Here is a 21,335-nt window from a genome sequence, read left to right as displayed (position 1 = left end):
CAAAGCTTCTAGTATGTACACTTCATCCTTCAAGAACATATTAACAAGACAGATACTACAGCTATACCACTGGTGACAGGCTTTCGTTATACTAGTCTTCACTCATGCTATATCCTCCGCTTATTCAAGAAGACAAGATCTATTCTTTTTAAATTATAGCTTCCATCATTCCTCACCATCTTCTTAAGTAGACAGAGAATATAGCACAAGCAATGGCCGGCGTGGAGGAAGCCTGGCTGGTGTGGCGGCAGCGCCTTCCATTGACAATCGGCCCACTTTCTATGGGGCGAATACTACATACCAGGGTTCTCGTAGCCATCTCAACGCCGAGCAGCTCGGGTGGGACTGCGAGATTGGCGGCACAGTTTCGGTTCGGAATGGAGATCCCACCGCGGATGCTGATTCCACTTGCCGCGCGGCATGGCTCGGACATGACTCAATAGAGCTACAGGGCTGTTTCTACCTCCTCGCGGGTGGCCCACTTAATAATCTCAACCATTTAAAATATCTTGTGATCGTAGGATTTGATTGCGGTAGAGACCCTGTGTTACAGGATGTCCTCTTGAGAACTCCTTCCATTTTAGGACAATGTGGGGACCTTGTAAGTAGGGAATTATATCATAGAATGGATAAAGGTTCGTTATCATTATACTTGACTAAATAGAGACAAGCCAGATATTATATGCACTACTCTGAGTATTTGCCAGCAAAGTTGGTTAAGAAGTGCATAATCAGTGAAGCCTAAGCTGATTAACGAAGATAGCGCCCACGTGATGCGACGGTTTAGCCCCCACAGCGCCTGCACGTCAGCTAATGCTAGAGTCGTGCCGTTGACATTTCGACTCCTCATCCCACAGGCTGCCTCGTCTAAACCCGTATTATCTGTGCTCAATTCCACTCCCCAAATTCTTCTTGTTGCCCCCAATGTCATCAGCATCTCCTCAGGAGCTCGCTTCACGGCTCAACCAATCTGGTAAACAACGAAAGAAGCGATGGGTCACAAGGACTAAAACAGGGTGCATAACCTGCAGGTATAACGGCTTCTGTTATTTACTGGTGGGTAAAATTACTGACTCGACAGAATCCGGCATGTAAAATGCGACGAAACCAAGCCGAGGTGCGTAAGATCGACTCAATTCCCTGAACCGTATTCATTGACAGGCCAGTAATATAGTTGTCAGCGATGCACATCTACTGGTAGGAAATGCGATGGATACCAAGACCCGCGCGCCAAGCAGACCACCCGCCGCAAGGCCGAGTCAGCCCAGCCACATGGCATGCTGCAGGTACCATCGGCGTGGAGTTTTATTGGCGACAAGCCAATAGACCATGAACATTTCCACTACTTTCAAGTAGTTACTGCTCCCACCTTGACAGGATTTTTCAACTCAGGATTTTGGTCATACACCTTGCTGCAGGTTTCTTACTCCTATCCGGCTCTCTGGCATGCTATTACCGCGCTGTCTTCCTTGCATAGAGACTTTCTGGAGGATGTGGCGCCACTTGCAATTACAAGGGCTTGTAGTACGGCCAGGGTGCGATTTGGCTTACAGCAACATACCGAATCCATACAGTCCTTACGGGAGTTGATGTCGAAGCCGCGTTTGACAATACACGATAAGATGGTCATTTTAGCAACGTGTGTGATATTTATCTGCCTACTGAGCTTGCAGGGGTTTCATTCCCAGGCTATGGCACATGTTGCCAGTGCTATGGTTTTATGTCAGCAGTGGAATAGAGACTTCCAGACCCATTCCCATGCATCTGAGGCTATATCTTCCGTGATACTTCTTCTAGCCCAACTCGACAGTCAGGTCCGCCAGATCTTTCTAGTTCAAGGATTGCCAGTGCCTTGGACAACCAAATTCATATTACCTGCCTTTGAAGGATGTTTTACGTCCCTCGATGAAGCACACGTCTCCCTGGAGGTCAAGGTCATCAACAACGCATTGAAGCTTTTAACAAGCGGCATTGATATATCTGCACCTGAAGCGATTGCGAAGAAGGAAGATTGTCTTCATGAGTTTCGTCAATGGGATTCTAAATTAGAAACATATCTTGCTGGCTCACCCCATGAAAGGGGTACCACAGCCGCGAACGTTCTCTACTTACGCCGTTCTTACGCCAAAGTGATGCTGTCATCAGACCCATCGAAGGGCGAGCTCGCCCACGACGAGTTTATCGAGGACTACGCGCAGATACTTGATCTAGCAAGCAGAATTCTCGAAGGCTTGAACAACCCCTCGGCAGAAAAGTCCGATACAGGTTCGAAACCAACAAAACGGCACTTCAGTGTAGAGAGTACAGTGACAGAGACCCTGTTCCTGATCGGGGTTCGTTGCCGTGAACCGACAATACGAGAACGGGCGCTGGAACTCATGAGACTCTACCCACGTCGCGAAGGCATGTGCGGTACCATGTTGGCTCTGAAACTAGGGGAGACGCTTACTGGACTCGAAAGGACAGCATGTCAGACTTCCCCACCGGGGTCGTGCAGTGAGGGACCATGGGTGTGTGCTGATCATCGGGTGACAAAGATACAATGCAAAGATGTCACTGATCGGAAAGTTGCTATACTGTTGAGAACAGCTGGAGAGCAGAGACGGGGTTTAGAAGGAAAATGGTTCACGTTCCATAAGACATGGTAGCTGCATCGTCCTTTCCCATCATTTACTTTATAGATAAACACACAGGAATGTTAAAGATTAGCCATGATGTATGACTGTTTTCGGACAAGTGTCTGCTGATATCAGAAATATTCGAACAATCAACTAATATGGCCAGCTGTCATGTTGATAACTATCTGCTGATGATAGCGGAACTATCGGCATTCGGCCCGCGCAAGCCTTTGTTATCTGGCCATCCGTCAGATAAGCCACGCGGTTATCAGACTTTATCGGTCTTATCGCCTTGGCTATCCGCTGGCTTCCCCGCAATTCCCCGCTCGCGATGATGCAGCTATAAGTGTCAACCAACAGCCTTTAGACGACCTATTCTACTGCAATCGATTCGGACGAAAAATATGTGAAGATCTTAACAGCAATGGCTCAACAGACACCAAACCACCCTCTCCAATCAATTGAGGTGATCAACAAAATAGGCAAGGTCATCGACGATGCCAGCGAGGAGCTACGCAAGCTGAATCTCGAGGTCACTACTCCACTTTACGATTCGCTCCGAACAATGTTGACGGTTTCAAAACGACTAGATATTTAATAACCCCGAGATCGCTTTTCAAGAAGTCAAAGCAAGCAAGTTACTCTCTGACTGGCTCGAAAACCGCGGCTGGACCGTTCAGCGCAGTGTCTACGGGATCGAAACCGCTTTTGAAGCACGATTCTCCGTCAAAGAGGGCGGTCGAACCGTCTGCTTCAATGCAGAATATGGTATGTTCTCAATTCGTTACTCTTTATCATGCTCTACTCTCAACTACGACAGACTAACCACCTACCCCACCCCAATAGACGCCCTCCCCAACATCGGCCACGCCTGCGGCCACAACCTAATCGCAACCTCGGCCGTTGCCTCCGCCGTCGCCATCGAACACATGATCAAAACGCACAACCTCCCCGGCACCGTCGTCGTAATGGGTACTCCGGCGGAAGAATCCCAAGGCGGGAAATGGCTGATGGCACAAAACGGCGCGTGGAAGGGCTTCGACTCCTGCGTGATGACGCACGGTATGGCAGATTTCAGCACCCCGGTATGCTGTACTAAGGCGTCATGGAAACTGCGTGCCAAGTTCTATGGCAAGACTGCGCATGCGGCGGGGGGCCCGTGGACAGGAATAAATGCGTGCGATGCGATTGTGCAGGCGTATAATGGGATTGCACTGTTGAGACAGCATATTCAGAAGAGTGAGAGTATTCAGGGGTGTATCCTGGAGGCGGGAAAGGTGGCGAATTTGATCCCAGATTATGCGGAGGGGGTGTTTAGTGTTCGGGCTAAGACGGTTAAGGAGGTCGAGGCGCTGAGGAAGAGAGTCGAGGGGGTGTTTCATGGTGCTGCTGGGGCGACGGGGTGTAGGGTTGAGATGGAATGGTGAGTTTTCTTTCTTTTCACATTGGTTGTTCTGTTTACTTTGGTGTGGTATTAGTGATCGTGGTGCTAACTGTGGCAGGTTTGCACTCTACGAGGACGTGGTGACAAACGATACTCTCGCGGAGCAATACAGACAATATATGCTACAGCATCTGGGCTTACAACCAGAGCAGATGGTGCCTTTGAAGGAAGCCAGAACAGTGCATGACTCGGCAGGAAGCTCGTCAGTCTTTCCTTCTTTGAAAAGTTCGGCGGAAGCTAACTACAACCAGCGACTTCGGAAGCTGCTCGTACATCTGCCCCGGTATCCAGGCCTTCTTCGACATTAAAGCCCCCGATCTTCCACACTCTACTGGTTTCCTCGAGTCTGCGAAAGGTGATGTTGCGCATACAGAGGCGCTTCGGGCTGGAAAGGCCAACGCACTCATTACTCTGGATGTTTTGACGAATGACGAGTTTGCCCAGAAAATGAAAGATAAATTCAGGGCGGCAATGAAGGATGCTGGGCGGTTGTCTGAATGATTAAGCCCTGGCTGGAGGGACGGGTCCTTAAAAGATAACTAGGATACCTTTGCGCATCACATACCATTTTGAGGACTCACCAACAGATTTGGAGTGTGAATATTGCGAACACGGTACAATTCGAAGTATTGTATAGGCTTGATTGCAATCGAGGTCAATACCTCTTACCACATTACCTGTCTTGTTTCATCGTTATGGTCCCTTGCTTTTGCGGGTGATTGGTAAGCAAGTAGGTGTCGACTGGGAGATTAACTCGTAGATTTCACGCGCTTTCTACAAAACGACTACCTTTGTTTACTTGACTAGAAGATTGGCTTTTGCATTGATCGAATATTACATGCTACAAGACTAATTGTAACACGTGTCGTATGAGACAGCCTTTTCCCGTTAAAGCTGTAAAAATGTGCTGCTAACTGCGCTGGAATGGATTGCTGTGCGCACCTTAAATTTGTCAGCAGGAGCTGTGCTAGTCACATGACTTCCAACGCGCAGGATGATTATCCATCAATTTCGATATTACATAGTACTATACTTCTTCTAGTTTCTCGGGTAGGTAGTACATGCTGCAACCTGTTTTGTCGAGAGGTGAGGAGAGCTCTCTCTCATATAAAGCATGATTTGATGGGCCCGATGAGGGAAATGCATAGCCTTTTGTATTGGACTATCTCTATAGAACGGCGCGCCGAAGCCGCTGTTATATTACACACTAGCTGTCTGCTGTCACTGAGAGTATCAAAGTCGGAATCGTTCCAGTAGTCGCACAGGTGTTGAAAATCGGCCTTTCGAAATTATTGGCTCTGGGTAGAGCTGCTATATCCTATGTACAAACAGGTCTTATACCATGACTTACTTGCATTTGAGCTGTAGTATTGCCTCAGCAGTACACATATACTAGTGGCCTGTTTAAGATAATTCAGGACAGCTTGTCTTCAGAAAAGGGAGCGGTCAGCAGCGCCTTGTCACAGGCCATTTTACGAGTCTAAAAGATTATAAACATGAAATTGTTTCAACGAAAGGACCCATTAAGAACAAAGATAAAGTGCGTAGGCTCTCACATTCCAGTCTGATCGACACTGAAATTGAAGCTTTTATCTGGCTCCCGTAACGACAACGGCAAGTGTATCGGCAATCATACGTGACAAATCTTGCACAGTAGTAATACCCATGTTGGAAACCGAGGCATTCGCGTCGTCTGTGGGTGATTGGTAATCGTCCCACATAACCCTACAGCCATGACCCCCATGACCCTGGGCTGAACATTTGGGCTGAAGGAAAAGCCTCTCCACTTCCCATAACCCCCTACCTGAGCCCTCCTGTCCTAAGACCCTTTAACCTTCTGCTTACACATCTCCACCCACCAAACTGCTTTCCCAAGTCTACAATGCATACAACTACAACAGAGAAGCTACACGGCTTCTTATCTTCTCGAAAACCCAGCAATGGCTCAGAACACGTACCTCCACCACCACCTGATGGAGGACTCCAAGCCTGGTCCCAAGTCGTGTGCATGCACTTCGTATTCTTCAACTCTTGGGGAATCACCACCAGCTTCTCCGTTTTCGAACAATTATATACCCAAACCTTACCGCAGTCAGCATCCACCATCGCCTGGATCGGCAGCGTCCAGGTATCTCTCCTCTTCTTCATGAGCGCCCTTACCGGACGCGCAACAGACGCCGGCTACTTCAGAATCATGTACCCACTCGGGGTCCTCCTTCAGCTCGTGGGGCTCTTCACGCTCTCTGTGTGCAAGACCTACTGGCAGATATTCCTCGCTCAGGCGGTATGCATGGGTCTCGGCAATGGACTTACGTTCAACCCCGGACTTTCAGTCATGTCCGCCTACTTCATGAAAAATCGAGCCTTCGCAGTGGGCTTGGCAGCTTCTGGTGCAGCCACAGGGGGTCTGATATACCCTGTCCTCATCAACCAATTGCTATATAACCACCAGATAGGATTCGGATGGACAATCCGTGCAGCGGGGCTTCTCATGCTAATTACCCAGATCTTCGGTCTTGTTTTCTTCAAACCCCGTCTCCCCCCTCGGACAACCGGCCCCCTCATTGAGATCGGCGCATTCGCTGAACCACCTTTCATCTTCTTCACGCTAGCCTACTTTTTCAACTTCTGGGGCTTGTATTTCGCCTGGTTCTACCTCGGCACCTTTGCGCGAGACCGTCTTGGTGTCGCGGATACACAGAACCTGATCCTCGTGTTGAATGGAGTTGGTATCGTTGGACGTATCGCGCCGGGTATTATTGGTGATCGATGGACAGGGCGATTGAACCTCTTGATCCCCATCAGTATTTCATGTGCAGTGTTGATATTCTCCTGGATAGCTGTTAGTACTGTTGCAGGGCTGTATGCATTTGCTGTTGTGTATGGGATTGTGGGCGGGGCCGCGCAATCACTCATTCCCGCCACGGCAACGACCATGACGCCGGATCTCAATCGCACTGGTACAAGGCTGGGAATGATCATGAGTATTGTGGGATTTGCGACGCTGACTGGGCCAGCTATTCAAGGGGCGTTGATCGCTACTGATGGAGGTAGGTATATGGCGGCTCAGATTTTCGCGGGTGTGAGCATTCTGCTAGGTGCGTGTGCGGTTGCGGCGGCGCGGGTGGCTAAGGTTGGGTGGGGATTGGATGTGAAGGCGTGAAGATTTATGTGGGTGGGCAGTTGGGTGAGTGTCGGAAGTAAATGCGATGCATTCTTGGCTCTGGTTGGGGGTTAGTTGAGAATGTGGGATTCTTTCTTTCGTCATGTCGGATCAACGATGCAAGTCGATCTGCAGATCTCGACAGTATCTGAAAGAGTGGCAATATGAATGCGGCTATATGTGGAAATAGATAAGGAGTGAAATAAGAAATGAATAATCACTATTGGATCTGGTATCATGGATTAAGTAACTTGATGCAAGAAAAGAAAGTTCAATCTCCAATGAGTTGTGAAAGCTTAGCCTTCCAATCTCGCACAAGAGCCTGAGCTTCTGCTGTGTCATTTCTCCAAGTTTGTAATTCCGCACTCAGGGCTTCGTTTCTTGCCCGTAGCTCCTGAATTTCCTTCTTTGCATTCTCGAGTTGAGTCGCCGTTGCTCGCAGTGTTTCTATCTCCTGATCTGAAGATCGCCGATAGTCCAGTTCTCTGCGTAAGGCGATGATACTAAGATCGCGGATCCTGATAGTTTGATTACTTTTGGTATTCTCGCTTCGGAGTTCCTCTACTTCTCTCCTAAGGGATTTGTTCGACTCGAGCTCTCGGTATAGGACTGACAGGGCTGTATCTACTTCCGTTGGTAGGTTCGTATAACGAGACTTGCGCTGACGTCGCAGTCGTTGAGATGCCACATTATCTTCCGTAGCTTCATCATCATTGCCAAGGAGCTCATACAGTCGTTTGGGAGCAGTAGGGCCACTCGGTGGTACATCATGTCTATCACCCGTTGGAGCTTGTTGTATGGAAGAGACGCCCAAGGGCCCGTCTGAGGCGCTACTATGAGGATGTGTATTGGATGACGAATTCGTGTCGGGGTGAGGAGCTGACGTAGTCGGAGCTGCAGATGTTGGATCATTCCGTTCTTCTGGCGGTGGTGAAGCTGGTGGTGACAATGTAGGAGGAGTGGTATGCCAACCGCGACGGACGCAGATTGGACAAACAAGTGAATCTTGGGAATCACGCAGCCATCCTGCTGGAATACAATCGGCATGGAACGCGAGCCGGCAGGTTAAGCAAGGCTCAAGTCTTCCCCCGTGCGCTTGACAAACGCGGCAGTAATCTTCGTGCGCCGATCCATTTCCTGTGGGACATAAGTGAGCACAAGGTGGGACACCAGGAGACAATAGACGAAAAGGAATGCACTCACGTTTCCATTCTTTGTATCTTTGTACCTGGGTTTCAAGGGATTGCTCTTCAACCGCTGCAAGGGTGTCGGGCCATGACATCAATCTTGGCAAGAGCGGTTCGTCAGGCTGGTTGAGACTTTGCTGTGTTACCCCCTGACGGCCAGTCCTTGTCGGATTGGTCCTTGAGGACTTCACTAGGGATGAGCGAAGGGAATGTCTTTCAACTTGTGCAGCACGTGCAGGACGACCCGCACGCGCTTTTCTCACGGCCATGGCCTCAGTTGAGCGATGCGATGCCTGTCCTTGGAGATATCCTGTTGGGTTGTCTTAGTAAATGGCCGGTTGGGGATCGTCCAAAGGCTTGCTGAGTCAGGTAGACTAGGTGGATGACAAATCTAACCCCAGATCGGCCGCCGTCGTTTTTTCAAGATATGCTTAGACAGTCTATCGCGAAACAACAATGAGACTATGATGCCCTGTGAGTTAATGAGTGCCCTAATAAAGCCCACATACACCCAAAATTATACTAAGTGTACATCTAGATATTAGAATGTGTTGGTGTGTCTCTTCCAACAGGTGCAGTCTTCCTCCTCAGTGATTACGTTATTTTACGTAATCAAGAATCCGGCATAACATAAACCACAATCGCGCGGCCCATACAATCGCGCGGCCCAACTTGTAAAGCTATACAAAATTTATCTTTTATAATAATTATAATATCTCAATAACTACACTTTATATAAGTCTACAATGTTAAATAAAGATTAATAATAATAAAACCAATATATTTATATCATTCAAATAATTTTAAACAATTTATTTATATTTAATTGAAGAGTTATTTTAAATTACAAGTAAATTACTGATATTTTATATTACCAGCTGTTGTATATAATTATTTAAATCTGAAAAAACTATTAAAAATAAATATTTGATTATCTTAATCTATTTCTTTAAGATAAAACCATTATTTTCAAAATTGGTTGAGATATTAGAGATTAAAAAAAATGACTTTTACATGGCAATATTTGATGGGCCGCGCGATTGTACCGGCCGCGCGAGTGGTTTACGTTAGCTGTTACCTCATCTCTCAAAGCTTGCTTGACAACTGCCCAAGTGGCCACAAGTACTATAGTCGATCAGTAGTCTAATATTGTGCAAGTTACACATAGGATGCAAATTTACACCTTCCATTTCCAAGCGACTCAGGCTCCTGTCAGCCAGACGCATATATCTCGGTCTTCATTCGAGAACCTTTGAACTTCCTTGGCGGAAGAAGCTGTTGTTGCGGGTCTTCCAAATGTATTGGCCAGCTTATCCACGAGATTGAACGCTATTTATTAATCAATTTTAAACCGTGGTCAGAATTACTACCTCCTGTTGTACTGCTATATCATCTAGCTTCGCGAGACATGATAACAGCCTCAGGCAGAACTGAGGGGATAGGCGGTGTATGATTCTGCTGGCAGTAATCAGCTTAGCCCAGAACGGCAGGCGGGGTGATGACGATGACCAGGCTGATAAACGACTGGCGAGGCTGTGAGCCATGGGTTGCTTGGATCCCTGCTACCTGATAAGCTTTCATTGTCCTCCGATTTACCTCTGGCTTGGCAAAAGATACTCCTGTGGAAACCTCGTATTCCATGATGGCCAAGCGAAGAAGAGCATCCGGACCAAGATCAAGAACAGGGTGTCTCACTTGCAGGTACAAGCCGGAGCCTTGGGCGCCTAAAGAAGATCGGCCGACTAACCAGCTCATCATCCAGAATTCGACATGTCAAATGCGATGAACAAAAGCCAGAATGCTACCAGTGCAAGCGTACAGGAAGAAAGTGTGATGGATATAGTGAATCACGCCCGGGGAACAAACCCCAGCCTGTCGTCCCCAGTAAGCCAATGATGACCGTCGACCATCGCATGGTCCTTCGACCAGGAACGCAAAAGGAGCGGCACTATTTGTACTTCTTCTGCTCACAGACGGCCCGGGCACTTTCCGGGGTTTTTGAATCCGATCTCTGGATGCGCCATCTTCCCCAACTGAGCGAATGCGAGCCGGTCGTCAGGCATGCCACGGCGGCAGTAAGCGCGGCCCATGAGCGGGCGCTGGTGCTACAGCGAAATCCATCATCCACTCCGGAGCGTCGAGCCGCTAATGACCGCTTCATTATATTTCATTATAATGAGGCCATTCGACATTTGAGGACGTATCTTGTTTCGCAAACTCCTAGAATCGATCTCCTGGTCATCACATGCTTCCTTCTTGTATGCTTGGAGATGTTGAATGGTAATCACAAGCAAGCCCTCGACCACCTTGAAGCTGGCCTGAAGATAGTTCAGAGCGTCATAGGGAAACTGCAGCCTCTGGGTAGTAAGCTAGGCGCGACTTATCTAGAGTTGTGGAAACTAAGTCTTCGACTGAATATCCAGCTTGCAATGAACGGACGGCCAATGGTTGCCTTGGATATCAAGCCTACTTATCCCCAAGTGAAATGTTCAGATGGAAGGCCAATTTGGTCGGACCCTTATTGGGCTCAACACGCACTCTATAAGCTCATGAACAAGACACTCATGTTCGTCCGTTCTGCAGGATTTGAGCGCACAGATCGCACACACTTAAAGCCCCAACAGGAAGAGCTCAGGAAGGACTACAAAACATGGGAAAGGGCCTTGGAAAGCTATACAAAGGATGCAGAAAACTCCCGGAAGGTCAATCGGCGAGAACTGTTGCTCTTGCGTACATTATATCTCGTCTCATGGATATGGACGGAAACATGTCTGGCCAGACAGGAAACCATCTTCGATAACTATAACTCTGCCTTCGCGGAGCTTGTTCACTGTGCCGGCCAACTTATTGACATTGACGATGTCACTGAGCGCAAGTCCACGATTTGCGCACCGGATATTTTCACATTCGAAATACGTATCGTCACAGGGCTGTACTACACAGCAATCAGGTGCCGTGACCCGATGATCCGTCGCGAGGCTATCCGACAGATGAGTCGGTGTACCAAACAAGAGGGCTTATGGGATCAACGTATCATAGTGAAAATTGCCCAACTAGTGATCGATCTGGAAGAAGCGAATCTGTCATCGCTGGACGTACAAGAAAGGATTCCAGAGGATAAGGATCGTATCTATGAAGCAGTTCCTTCGTGTACGCATCCAGAGGATCTTCGAAGTACTCGCCAGGTTGTTCTGCTCTCGAAGCCTAATGGACCAGATGGTGCATGGCTGACTAGGGTCCGATTTGTGGAGTGGTCCTAGTCATTGGGATAGATTTTTCTTGACCTGACCGTTCAGCGACGACGATATGAGGATGTTTGCAGTGTAACATTTCCAGATAAGATACAACTTCTTATCAAGCCTTTGACTGATTATAATATTAGATGTACCTTATCATGTCCATGAAACGCCCACTTAAGGAGGATGAATATTGATTGTGCATTGTCGCATCTGATCGCCTCCATCGGGCATGACGACAACCCGACTTCCATTATTTATCATGTATATAGGTTTATGCCTTGTGGTTAGTTTGCGATAATAAGTGCAGATATTGAATAATAGCTATACTTAATACCATTTTCACACATTCCCTAGAATCCAACACCTATCACTACTAGGAATCTGGCGTAAGCTCTCGCTTGACTAAGTACATGCTTTCCGGCCACCACATTTCGTTAGTGTCAGCCAACTGGGAAATGACATTATGTGTCTTCATCATAGAAATGACCTGGCTGAGCTCCCAATGTCCAATATCCCTGATCCACCACACCCCATCTAATAACATTACCAGAACCAGCCAATGTGCAAATATATCCATAGTCAGGACATGTATCGGAGTGAGCATCAATAGCGCCTTGGGTCCAGATGACAGTGGTAGTGTTGTATTCTCTTTTCTAGTCTTTGCAGCAGGCGAGTCCAATACGGATTGCACGATATTGAGAAACTCGGTCGGAGCTTTATTAAGAAAAGACATGATAATCCTCCTAAGGATCTGCGGCGCCTCCATAGACGTAACACTTATCATGTATCGAGCCACCCATGGTGAGACAGCACGGGAACCCTCAAACCCCGCTGTATGCTGAGTATTCGGAGATGGTGCAGACATCATCTTCCACTTGTCGCTTGCCCGTGGCGATAGCGCTGCCAATGCGCAGCTCTCCAGAACAGTTATGGTTTCGAGTAATGCATGGACCCGTCGTTGGTCGACCATGCTACATGATGCAGAATCTTGCAGCAGCATAGCAGTTGTGTGTTCTGCTCTCCTACGAAGGCTTCTGAGAGCACGATCACAGGTAGATGCCACGAGCGGGAGAAATAAGCGTTTCGTTGTCGGAGATGGACCGTCTTGCGGTGATAAAGGACTTGACATTGTCGGATGGGAATCTGGTCCCGAATCCACCGTACTGCCAGCAGCAGTCGCGTTGACAATGTCATTGAGTATAGCGCTAGACGCGGTATGTGCTGCGCGTGTGAACGTAATCCATTGCGAATGTTGCGGTAATAGCTCGGTTGGGAGCCGTTGCCCATGTACTTTAGCTGTGGCTGCTAAATGAACGCGAATGGAGTGACTAGCCGAGGCATACAAGACCATCAATGCTGCATTGGCGAGGACGTTATCGTAGCCCCGGGCTTTTTGCATAGTTGTTTGGATGTGGCGGAGGGATGCCGCATGATGGCGCTCGGCTAACGCAAGGAGGTCTTGAATCTCTGTTAGGGTTTGGTTATCGACTGGCTTTTGAGAGTGTCCATGTGCCATGTCGTGGCATTTGCATGCTGCCGCCAGGCTTAGTAGGGATGACATGACCGCCTTGCATTTGAAGGCGAGATTGGGTACCCCAACCGATAGAGCGTGGAGATCGAGGGAGTCGAATGGGATCGTTTGGCTGGTGTGCGAGAGATAGTGGGCTAAGAGATTGAGCTCGGTCGCGTTGAGAGGATCCGGGGAGGGCAAGTCCAAGTTGAGTATATCCTCATCGTTAGTCGATTGTGGCGAAAGAGGAAGTTGGCCAGTGGATGAAGTTATGGGGCCCGGAGGACGCCCTGTTACCAACTCGGATCCTGCGAATTCAATTTCCGAGTTCGGGAAACCGCCCGGCTCTGTGTCCGATCCGCTGGCACTCGGATGGTGTTGATATTGACATGTGTACGACAGTCTGGTGCATCGCGAGCATTTCGGTCTGGCTTCGTCGCACTGGTGATACGATCAGAACCAAAGGTCTGAAGTATGTATGATGGAAACACAGCATATGCATTGAGTAATACCTTCTTGCGTAACTGCTTACATCTGAGACAGCCATTGCGGGACTTTTCATGTGACTTGCGCAACCTATATCCGGTCGCTTGGAGATCTGAGAGCGTTTTATTAATGGCCATATTGCCGACGGCACGCTAAGCTACAATGTTGGACCGTAGAAGTCGGGGTTCTTCGCAGAAGGGCGGTTGGGTCGTATTAGTAAAGAGTCCTCAAGGCAAGATTGAGTTTACTCAGCCTCATAAATGGAGAAGTTGCCCGTGCAGAACATCAGTCTAGTAGTATTTGTCATGGCGGGTAGTCTAGCGTGAGGCTCTGCTCGATGTGATTAACCGTGAAATTAGAGTTATTCAGTAGTCGAGCAGCCGTGAAGAAAATGAGTCGGGCCCTGGAATGACTTCGCCAAGAAGGTTGGGCAGTGAGGGTACGAGGTGCATGGCCTCCCCCGGGAACTACGCCTCCCCGCATAAGACCCTGCATGAACACGAGGTGATGGTTATATCGATGGATGAAATATGCGGCGTATTACTAATACGCCGGGGTGGCCGTGCCCAGCCAACAGAGAGCTTGGCGACAACTTTGTATGGTTCGGAGACCAGTGGCTGTGATGTGTAGATTTGGAATCGATACTCTGGGGAATCAATAGGTGTAAGATTAGGACTTGGCTTTGTATGTGGTAGCAGAATATAACAAAACGTAGGAAAAGCCTCCTGACCTTCCATGAATATATAAATCTCAGCGACAGCCTGCGTGATTGTACGTTATTCCAACTTCCTCATCCAACATCTTCACCATCTATCAGCTCTACAACCCTACTCCTGAGACATTGAACACGAAGCTCAAAACCAACACGACATCATAATGATTTTCTCTTTCTCTCTATACTTCGATCTTACGATCATACTCGCTCTGGTCGTCCAGGCGAGAGCAGTGCCGCACCCGGTAGCTAAGCGCTCAAATTCCGACCTCAGCTTGACGGCTCAACTTCGCCTTGCCGATACGTAAGACCGCTGCCCTAATCCAAATTCCGAACTTTCAATCATCTGACTTTAATGATCATACAAGGGCCATCGAGCGCTACAAACTGCTCCCTAATGACTCCGACTTTGTCTTCAACTTCACCGGCACAGAACAGATCCCAGTAGCCACAAGCCAGAACTGGCCAGCACTCGTTGATGTCGGCGCCGCTATCAGCATGTCGCAACTTCCAGGTAAGACATCAGTACATCTAAACGCAATCAAACAAACCGTCCAAAACTAATCCTCAAATAGCATGCAGCATGAGCTTCCTCCACCTCCACCCTCGCGCCACTGAACTATTTGCTCTTAATTCCGGCCATATTCTTTCCGAAATGGTTCCCCAAGCTGGGGTTCTTGATAGTAACAACAGCCAGCGGGTTATCCGGACGGACCTGCGCCCCGGTCAAGTGACCATCTACCCGGCAGGTTCATTCCACACGCAAGTGAACCCGGACTGCGAGCCAGCGAACTTCACCGCTGCGTTTACGTCTGATGAATTCGCTGTGAGCCTGGTGGCGGAGCAACTGTTCTCCCTCAGTGATGGGGTCATTGCACGGACCTTTGGGCAGAGTATTACCGGGGATGATATTGAGAAGATCCGGAAAGCCATCCCATCAGATATGGCGATTAAGGTGGAGGAGTGTTTGACGAAGTGCGGGATGGCGAAGCGGTGATTGTGGGGTGAAAATGTGAATGCCTGGAAGGGTTGTTGGGGGAAGGATAAGGAGGATAAGAATGCCCGGAACAGAAGTAGATAGAGTAGGTGTTGATTTTTATACTTTTAAAGGAATGGTAGTTTGAGTTTGTATTACCTCTGCGATTGGTAAGCTGCACTTGGTTGTCCATATCAATGCGATAAGAGTGCACTTTCCGTGTGACAAAAATTTCTACACCGACCTGAATGTCCCATCTATCGAAGCCCTTTCCGTCTACCCTTCAGGAAAGAAATCCGTCGGTGGACCAGTGAACCTATGGGACGTTATCGCGAACGTCAGCGTCAGCGTCACGAATACCGGTGGTAGTGCTAGAGTTGAGATTCAGCAATTGTACCTATCATATCCCGAGAGTGCGAAGCAGCCTGTGCACCAGCTTCGAGGCTTTGAGCGGGTGGAGCTGGCTCGCAGGGAGAGGTCGACGGTGACGTTTCCGATCCGCAGACGGGATGTGTCGTTTTGGGATGTGGAGGCGCAACAATGGGCTGTTAATGGGGGCGAGTATACATTTAGTGCTGGGGCGAGTTCAAGGGATTTGAGGTTGTCCAGGACGGTTACTATTCGGACAGAGTGATGTCTGGTCCTTGCTGTTGTGAGGGTGATAAATACTTCTCTGATAGTCTGAATCGGCATAAATTACCTACAGTGTAACTGGAGAGTGTAGACAGCCAGAAGAGATACGCGAAGGCAGAAAGCAAGCTCTGTGATTCAATATGTACCCCAAATGTTCGATTGGCCGAAACCCAACTCGGGATATGCTGCGGTCCGTCTACCTTCCGAGCTGTTTCCCGGAAGCCCAAAATGCAATACTGAACTTCCGTTAACCGTGTAATATGTTACTAATATAGAAATTGCTTTATAAGCACGCACCAGATTTCATAATCGCTTGTCCTTTACAATCCCGGTCCATTCAGTAATGCGGTATGATAAATACCTTCTGGTGATATTGTATCTCAATAATATCTCATTGAAAGCACCTAACAGCCTGAATCTAAACATAGTTATAGGTCAAGTAACGTAGAAGAACGTAACAAAAATGTATCGAATAGTGTAAAATATAATCCGAGTACAGTTATTTTGTAAAGTCACAGATCCAATTACAGGGAATCGGAATAGTCGGACTCAGAAAGAAATGCCTCCTCAGGGACTCAAGCGATTATTGCGAGCACTGATTTATTGTACTATACAGTTATCAGATGGAATCAATCAAAACATCCACTTTGTAGGAGTTAGATGGGGTAACAGACTGCCTGAACGGCTCCGCATTGTACCAAGTTACGTCACTAGTAATGTATCGGATGCACAAATTCCGTGAAATGGCCCGGAAGCTAGACGGACCGCAGCATGTGTGAAGTCGGGATTTACTAAAATGCCAAGGTTGTTATAATCCCCACAGTCCGGACAAACCCCCAAATCCTTTATTGGCTACCCACCTAGGTTCTATAAAAGAATTACGTCTGTCTCGGTGTTCAAGAATTGCTTCCCTTTAACAAGACCAAGATATCTTGTTTCCCACCAAATACGTGCAATGGCTGTCAAGCAGAAAGTACTACTCCTTGGAGCGACTGGAGAGACCGGGGCCTCTATCCTGAATGGGCTGCAAGAATCTAGAAATTTCGTATGTCGAATGGACCATACAGCAGATTCTTTCTCAGTGGTTGATAAGTATTGATTTCTCATTTTGGTTAGGATGTGGAGGTTTTAGCGCGGCCCGCTTCTGCAGATAAACCGTCGGTCCAAAAGCTCAGAGAGCAAGGCCTTACGATCTGGCCCATAGATCTTGACGACTTTAATGGGCTTGTGTCTGCTATGACCGGTACCGATATTTTCATCAGTGCTATTGGACCCAATGACTTGCTCCAGCAGAAGAAGCTACTTCAAGCAGCGAAGATTGCAGGTGTCAAAAGAGTCATTCCCTGTGCTTTCACCACGGTAGCAGCTCCAACGGGCGCTATGCTGCTTCGTGATGAGGTATGAATGCCGTGATTCATGAGAGAAAATCCAAGATGACTAACAGGCAAGTAGAAAGAAGAAGTTTACAATGCCATCAAGTACTTGGGTATTCCTTATACCGTGATCGATGTTGGCTATTGGTATCAGATCTCATTTCCGACTCTCCCTTCTGGAAAAGTGGATTACGCCCAGATAGTTCCAGTGAAGACTATTCATGGGGATGGAGCAGCCCCTAATATTCTTACCGACCTACGTGACATCGGGCGATATGTCGCACGAATCATACTCGATGACCGAACTATTAACCGATATGTTTACACGGCCGGGGATGTACTTTCGGAGAACGAAATTTACCAGATCGCGGAAGAGGTTTCTGGAGAGAAGCTGGAGCCGTCTCGCGTAAGTCAACTTTGTCTTTACTGCCTTGTTCTAACTAAGAGCGAATGTCTAGGTATCAAATGAAGATATCGAAGCCAGTGTGAAGCAAGCCAAAGCCGCTCTCGCCGAGAGTCCTCACGATAACATGAAGCGCATCGGCGTTTTCGTGACCCAGTATGAGCATAGCAAATACGTGCGGGTGGATAATAGTCCTCGTTATGCCGACTATCTGGGTTATCTCAATGCTAGAGAGCTCTATCCAGACTTCCAACCAACATCCTTTCGTGATTTCTTTGCGGAGGTCCTAGCTGGAAAAGGCAGGAAAGTGTATTCATAGACTTACACTCAGGAACGAATTTGGTCCGAAATATTAACAACGGATCCGTTGCCCGGGGTGACATTCAACTACTTTGAATGCGATTAGACTGGACATCCGTTATTCCAATTACTATGCAATCCTATGAATTGAACGAAGACCCTTAGAGAAGATCCTAGTTCCATATCTCTCTGTATTAAGACTTTGCTGTGATGTGACGAGATAGAACAAATCCAGGGACCCATAGCAAACGCACAAACTGGGGACACCTGAATGTGACAGTCCAATAGGATTTAGTGGATCCCGAATAGGCTAATTCCAGCCTCTCAGGATTGACCCAAATTTGGGAAGTCTCAGCCGGAACCCCGAAGCTATGCTAGCTCTCCGCAGAAGCCAGTGGTAGTCCAAGCCCCTGTCAAGCCGGGCCCACCGGCCTTACTAGTATTTGATAAGAAGCAAAGACGCCCCCCGTTCCTTTTTCAGCTGAACTCAAGCGATTGGCCGAAGTGATGACCACGTATCGAGAGACATTATTAGAGATATTAACAAGCAGTCGGCCGCAAACATTCTAATCCACAAAGCCATTGCTCTCTCTCCCACACTTATCGGCTTCGACATAGATGAAAATACAACACGAGGAAGGAAATAGATTAAGCTTGCAGTTGTAGCAGAATCTTATATATTCATAACCTGCTTTACTCTTTTTTTCGGTTTCTATACGCATTATTCTTCAATTTACCATCGGTATCCGAGAGTCCTCACCCTACCTATCCAGAATGTCCTTAGTCCAGTCCCGGCACAGTGTAAATGCACCCCAAACAGACCTTCTATCCTACTTGTTTGGCTCGCCTTATAAGAATGAAGGAGCCTGGCCGTCATCGGAGCCTCTTCTCGAATCAGCAATGGAATGCGATCGTTCAGGATACACAATCGACCTGATCAAGAATATCGTGAAGCGAGTCGGTTGCGGCCTTCATCAGCTGGGAGCGCAAGGCAAGCGAGTCATGGTCTACGGCGACGCGAACATCAACTTCCCCCTGGCTATTCTTGGGGTTATTGCTGCTGGAGCAGCATGCAATGTTCTTGCTCCTGGTCCTTTAGATGAATTGTATTCCCGGTTGCGGCAACTGAACTGTGACATTGTCCTTTTCGCGCCTCAGGATCGAAAGCTCGTCTGCGTTGCAGCAGCAAGGTTGGGTATTTCTAGCGAGCATCTTTTCATGGTTGACGAGTCTTTCGGTGGCGTGAATACCGACGATTGGGATGACGGTGCTTTCAGACACTGGAGCCATCTTTTAAATACGCCTGGCGGTGACGATTATGAGTGGCCTAGACTGTCGCCTGCGGAGGCAAGGGCAACGACTGCTCTCCTGCTCTACACTTCCGGGTAGGCTGGCTTGGTACTCTTCTTTGGGCACGGATGTTAATCTTCTGATAGAACAACAGGATCTTCGAAACTCGCAGAACGCACTCACTATGGCCTTATTGGAAATATTGAGCAGACTCTACAGCACTATAACCTTCGGAAGAGAAGCAGAGAGACCATATTCTGCAATTATAAGTTCTGCGGTATGGGATTTCTGATATTGGGATTCATGCTCCCTCTGAAGGCTCGATATAAGACGATATATCCTACGAGATTTGAGTCCGGAACCTTCATGCAAACAATTGAACGATTCAAACCTACCTGGCTGATGCTCCCTAAGCACCTGGTACGCGAGCTCCTGGCAAAATTCGACAAGCCCAGCTTCCCGAGTGTACAACATGTCCTCACCGGCGGCGCGATCATCCCCTACGAAATGGTCGACCAGTGGCAGCGATTACATGGATCTCAAATGCAGAGTACATATGGAATGACCGAGTAGGTGGACCTTGTGCTATCCTCCTTACCTTACACAGAGTAGGACTTACTCCTTTCGCTGTGCCAATGCAGGGCAGGTTTCTATACATTCCCCGATCCAACTCAGGTAGTAGAGGATGCCACAACAGGAACTTTGCTTCCAAGTCTGGAGGCGAAGATAGTTGGCGACCAGGGCGCTTTGCTAAGCAGAGGCCAGAAAGGACATGTTCATATAAGGAGTCCATTTGCCATGAAGGGATATTTCAAAGAACCTGAGCAAACTGCTCAGACCATAGCAGATGATGGATGGATCAAGACTGGCGACATTGGCTGGGTTGATGAGCGCGGTCAATTTTATATTGTTGGTCGCCAAAAGGTACGTCTTTCCCAGTTACATCCAAATACATGCACGAACTCTAAATGTTCCGCTCCATTTATTCAGGACCTATTCAAAATAAATGGCGACAATGTTTCTGCAGCTGAGATCGAGATGGCTATCTTACAACATCCGGATATTACCGATGCCGCTGTTATTCCAGTCATGAGGTAAAAATAGAATGTCTCCCTTACCTGCTACTTGTCGTGCTGATATTGCTCCTATCGTATAGGGATGGAGATGAAGAACCCATTCCTCGTGGCTATATTGTCAAGTCGAAAGACTCACCCTTAACCATCGACGAATTGATGCACTGGATGCAGACAGAATTCACTTCACGCATGCAACTCCTTGGTGGTGCAACCTTCATCGACGAAATTCCAATCTCGAATGTAAGTCGGCCATGTCTTGAGACTCAACCAAATGCTCACACTTAACCTTCAGGTTGGAAATAGCAAAGTCGACCGTCGGAAACTGAGTGAGCTCGCCGAGAGAGAGATGCAGCACTAAGCCATGCAGAGCAGGAGGCGGACAAGCCAAACTGGGGTGCTTAAATGTCTGTCTGTCCAATTTCCATTGATCGTTGCTCGTCAGCTCCCGGATGTGCAAGAATTTTTACGTTTCTAGATTTGATGAAGGCTGTGGCCGTGTGGTAACATCGCACGACTTGCAAAGGACACGGTACAGATCTTATGTAGCAGTGGATGGAAGCATGGGACCTAAATCAATCATCGGTTTTCGATGACCGAGTTCTTATTTGATTACCTATAGCCAGTTTATTTTTAAACCCATATACGTATCATTCTTGTGGACTTGAGCTCATGACGGAAACCCAGTTACATACAATCAGTTGACATTACAGGCTCTTGAATATACCCAACATAAGAGTAGTCTCAATGCTCAGGGCCGCAGATAGATCAATGATAGTCTCCGTTTTTCCTTCTTCCTTTTTGGAGTTCAGTGGCGAAGACCAACCGCCATAGTTGCTTTTTCGCTTATCTCAGTCTAATTGGCTGATGGGCGCGTTCCCTATCCGCCCAAGCGAAGCCCACTATGCGATGAATTGCACAATTCCTT

General features: G+C 47.9%; 9 protein-coding genes across 9 annotated transcripts; 7 read left to right on the top strand and 2 right to left on the bottom strand.

The window, feature by feature from the left end:
• Positions 1-924: 924 nt before the first annotated feature.
• BO79DRAFT_280987 (Zn(II)2Cys6 transcription factor) lies at positions 925-2,648 on the top strand (the record flags this gene model as incomplete). Its single annotated transcript, XM_025688115.1, has 4 exons — positions 925-1,031; positions 1,082-1,117; positions 1,175-1,535; positions 1,674-2,648. The coding sequence occupies 4 exons, from the start codon at positions 925-927 to the stop codon at positions 2,646-2,648; spliced, it is 1,479 nt and encodes a 492-aa protein (XP_025541658.1).
• Positions 2,649-3,042: 394 nt separating this feature from the next.
• Positions 3,043-4,628, top strand: BO79DRAFT_286277 (M20 family metallopeptidase; the record flags this gene model as incomplete). The annotated part of the gene is made up of 5 exons (XM_025688448.1): positions 3,043-3,150; positions 3,209-3,386; positions 3,465-4,041; positions 4,121-4,264; positions 4,314-4,628. The coding sequence occupies 5 exons, from the start codon at positions 3,043-3,045 to the stop codon at positions 4,561-4,563; spliced, it is 1,257 nt and encodes a 418-aa protein (XP_025541657.1). The 3' UTR covers positions 4,564-4,628.
• A 1,316-nt stretch (positions 4,629-5,944) lies between these two features.
• BO79DRAFT_143089 (monocarboxylate permease) lies at positions 5,945-7,225 on the top strand (the record flags this gene model as incomplete). The annotated part of the gene is made up of 1 exon (XM_025678301.1): positions 5,945-7,225. One exon carries the CDS (start codon positions 5,945-5,947, stop codon positions 7,223-7,225), a length of 1,281 nt encoding a protein of 426 aa, XP_025541656.1.
• Positions 7,226-7,496: 271 nt separating this feature from the next.
• On the bottom strand, positions 7,497-8,681 carry BO79DRAFT_236507 (PHD finger protein; the record flags this gene model as incomplete). Its single annotated transcript, XM_025684592.1, has 2 exons — positions 7,497-8,362; positions 8,429-8,681. 2 exons carry the CDS (start codon positions 8,679-8,681, stop codon positions 7,497-7,499), a joined length of 1,119 nt encoding a protein of 372 aa, XP_025541655.1.
• Positions 8,682-10,008: 1,327 nt separating this feature from the next.
• BO79DRAFT_280980 (uncharacterized protein) lies at positions 10,009-11,737 on the top strand. The gene is made up of 2 exons (XM_025688114.1): positions 10,009-10,113; positions 10,175-11,737. The coding sequence occupies exons 1-2, from the start codon at positions 10,052-10,054 to the stop codon at positions 11,670-11,672; spliced, it is 1,560 nt and encodes a 519-aa protein (XP_025541654.1). The 5' UTR covers positions 10,009-10,051; the 3' UTR covers positions 11,673-11,737.
• Positions 11,738-12,024: 287 nt separating this feature from the next.
• BO79DRAFT_280971 (Zn(II)2Cys6 transcription factor) lies at positions 12,025-13,987 on the bottom strand (the record flags this gene model as incomplete). Its single annotated transcript, XM_025688113.1, has 2 exons — positions 13,674-13,987; positions 12,025-13,602 (listed from the first exon to the last, which is right to left on the bottom strand). The coding sequence occupies exons 1-2, from the start codon at positions 13,782-13,784 to the stop codon at positions 12,025-12,027; spliced, it is 1,689 nt and encodes a 562-aa protein (XP_025541653.1). The 5' UTR covers positions 13,785-13,987.
• Positions 13,988-14,450: 463 nt separating this feature from the next.
• BO79DRAFT_280964 (spherulin-1B precursor) lies at positions 14,451-15,991 on the top strand (the record flags this gene model as incomplete). The annotated part of the gene is made up of 5 exons (XM_025688112.1): positions 14,451-14,663; positions 14,728-14,873; positions 14,935-15,352; positions 15,543-15,892; positions 15,945-15,991. Exons 1-5 carry the CDS (start codon positions 14,524-14,526, stop codon positions 15,989-15,991), a joined length of 1,101 nt encoding a protein of 366 aa, XP_025541652.1. The 5' UTR covers positions 14,451-14,523.
• Positions 15,992-16,923: 932 nt separating this feature from the next.
• BO79DRAFT_252999 (aromatic alcohol reductase) lies at positions 16,924-18,063 on the top strand (the record flags this gene model as incomplete). Its single annotated transcript, XM_025685966.1, has 4 exons — positions 16,924-17,013; positions 17,085-17,366; positions 17,421-17,747; positions 17,800-18,063. The coding sequence occupies 4 exons, from the start codon at positions 16,924-16,926 to the stop codon at positions 18,061-18,063; spliced, it is 963 nt and encodes a 320-aa protein (XP_025541651.1).
• Positions 18,064-18,743: 680 nt separating this feature from the next.
• Positions 18,744-20,973, top strand: BO79DRAFT_236505 (AMP-binding enzyme). The gene is made up of 6 exons (XM_025684591.1): positions 18,744-19,429; positions 19,481-19,903; positions 19,976-20,258; positions 20,325-20,428; positions 20,491-20,650; positions 20,703-20,973. Exons 1-6 carry the CDS (start codon positions 18,819-18,821, stop codon positions 20,766-20,768), a joined length of 1,647 nt encoding a protein of 548 aa, XP_025541650.1. The 5' UTR covers positions 18,744-18,818; the 3' UTR covers positions 20,769-20,973.
• Positions 20,974-21,335: the final 362 nt, after the last annotated feature.

This window comes from Aspergillus costaricaensis, assembly GCF_003184835.1.
Source record: "Aspergillus costaricaensis CBS 115574 unplaced genomic scaffold BO79scaffold_9, whole genome shotgun sequence".
Lineage (NCBI taxonomy): Eukaryota > Fungi > Ascomycota > Eurotiomycetes > Eurotiales > Aspergillaceae > Aspergillus > Aspergillus costaricensis.
Note: the sequence above shows the minus strand (reverse complement) of the source record. Positions and strands in the feature narration are given on the sequence as shown.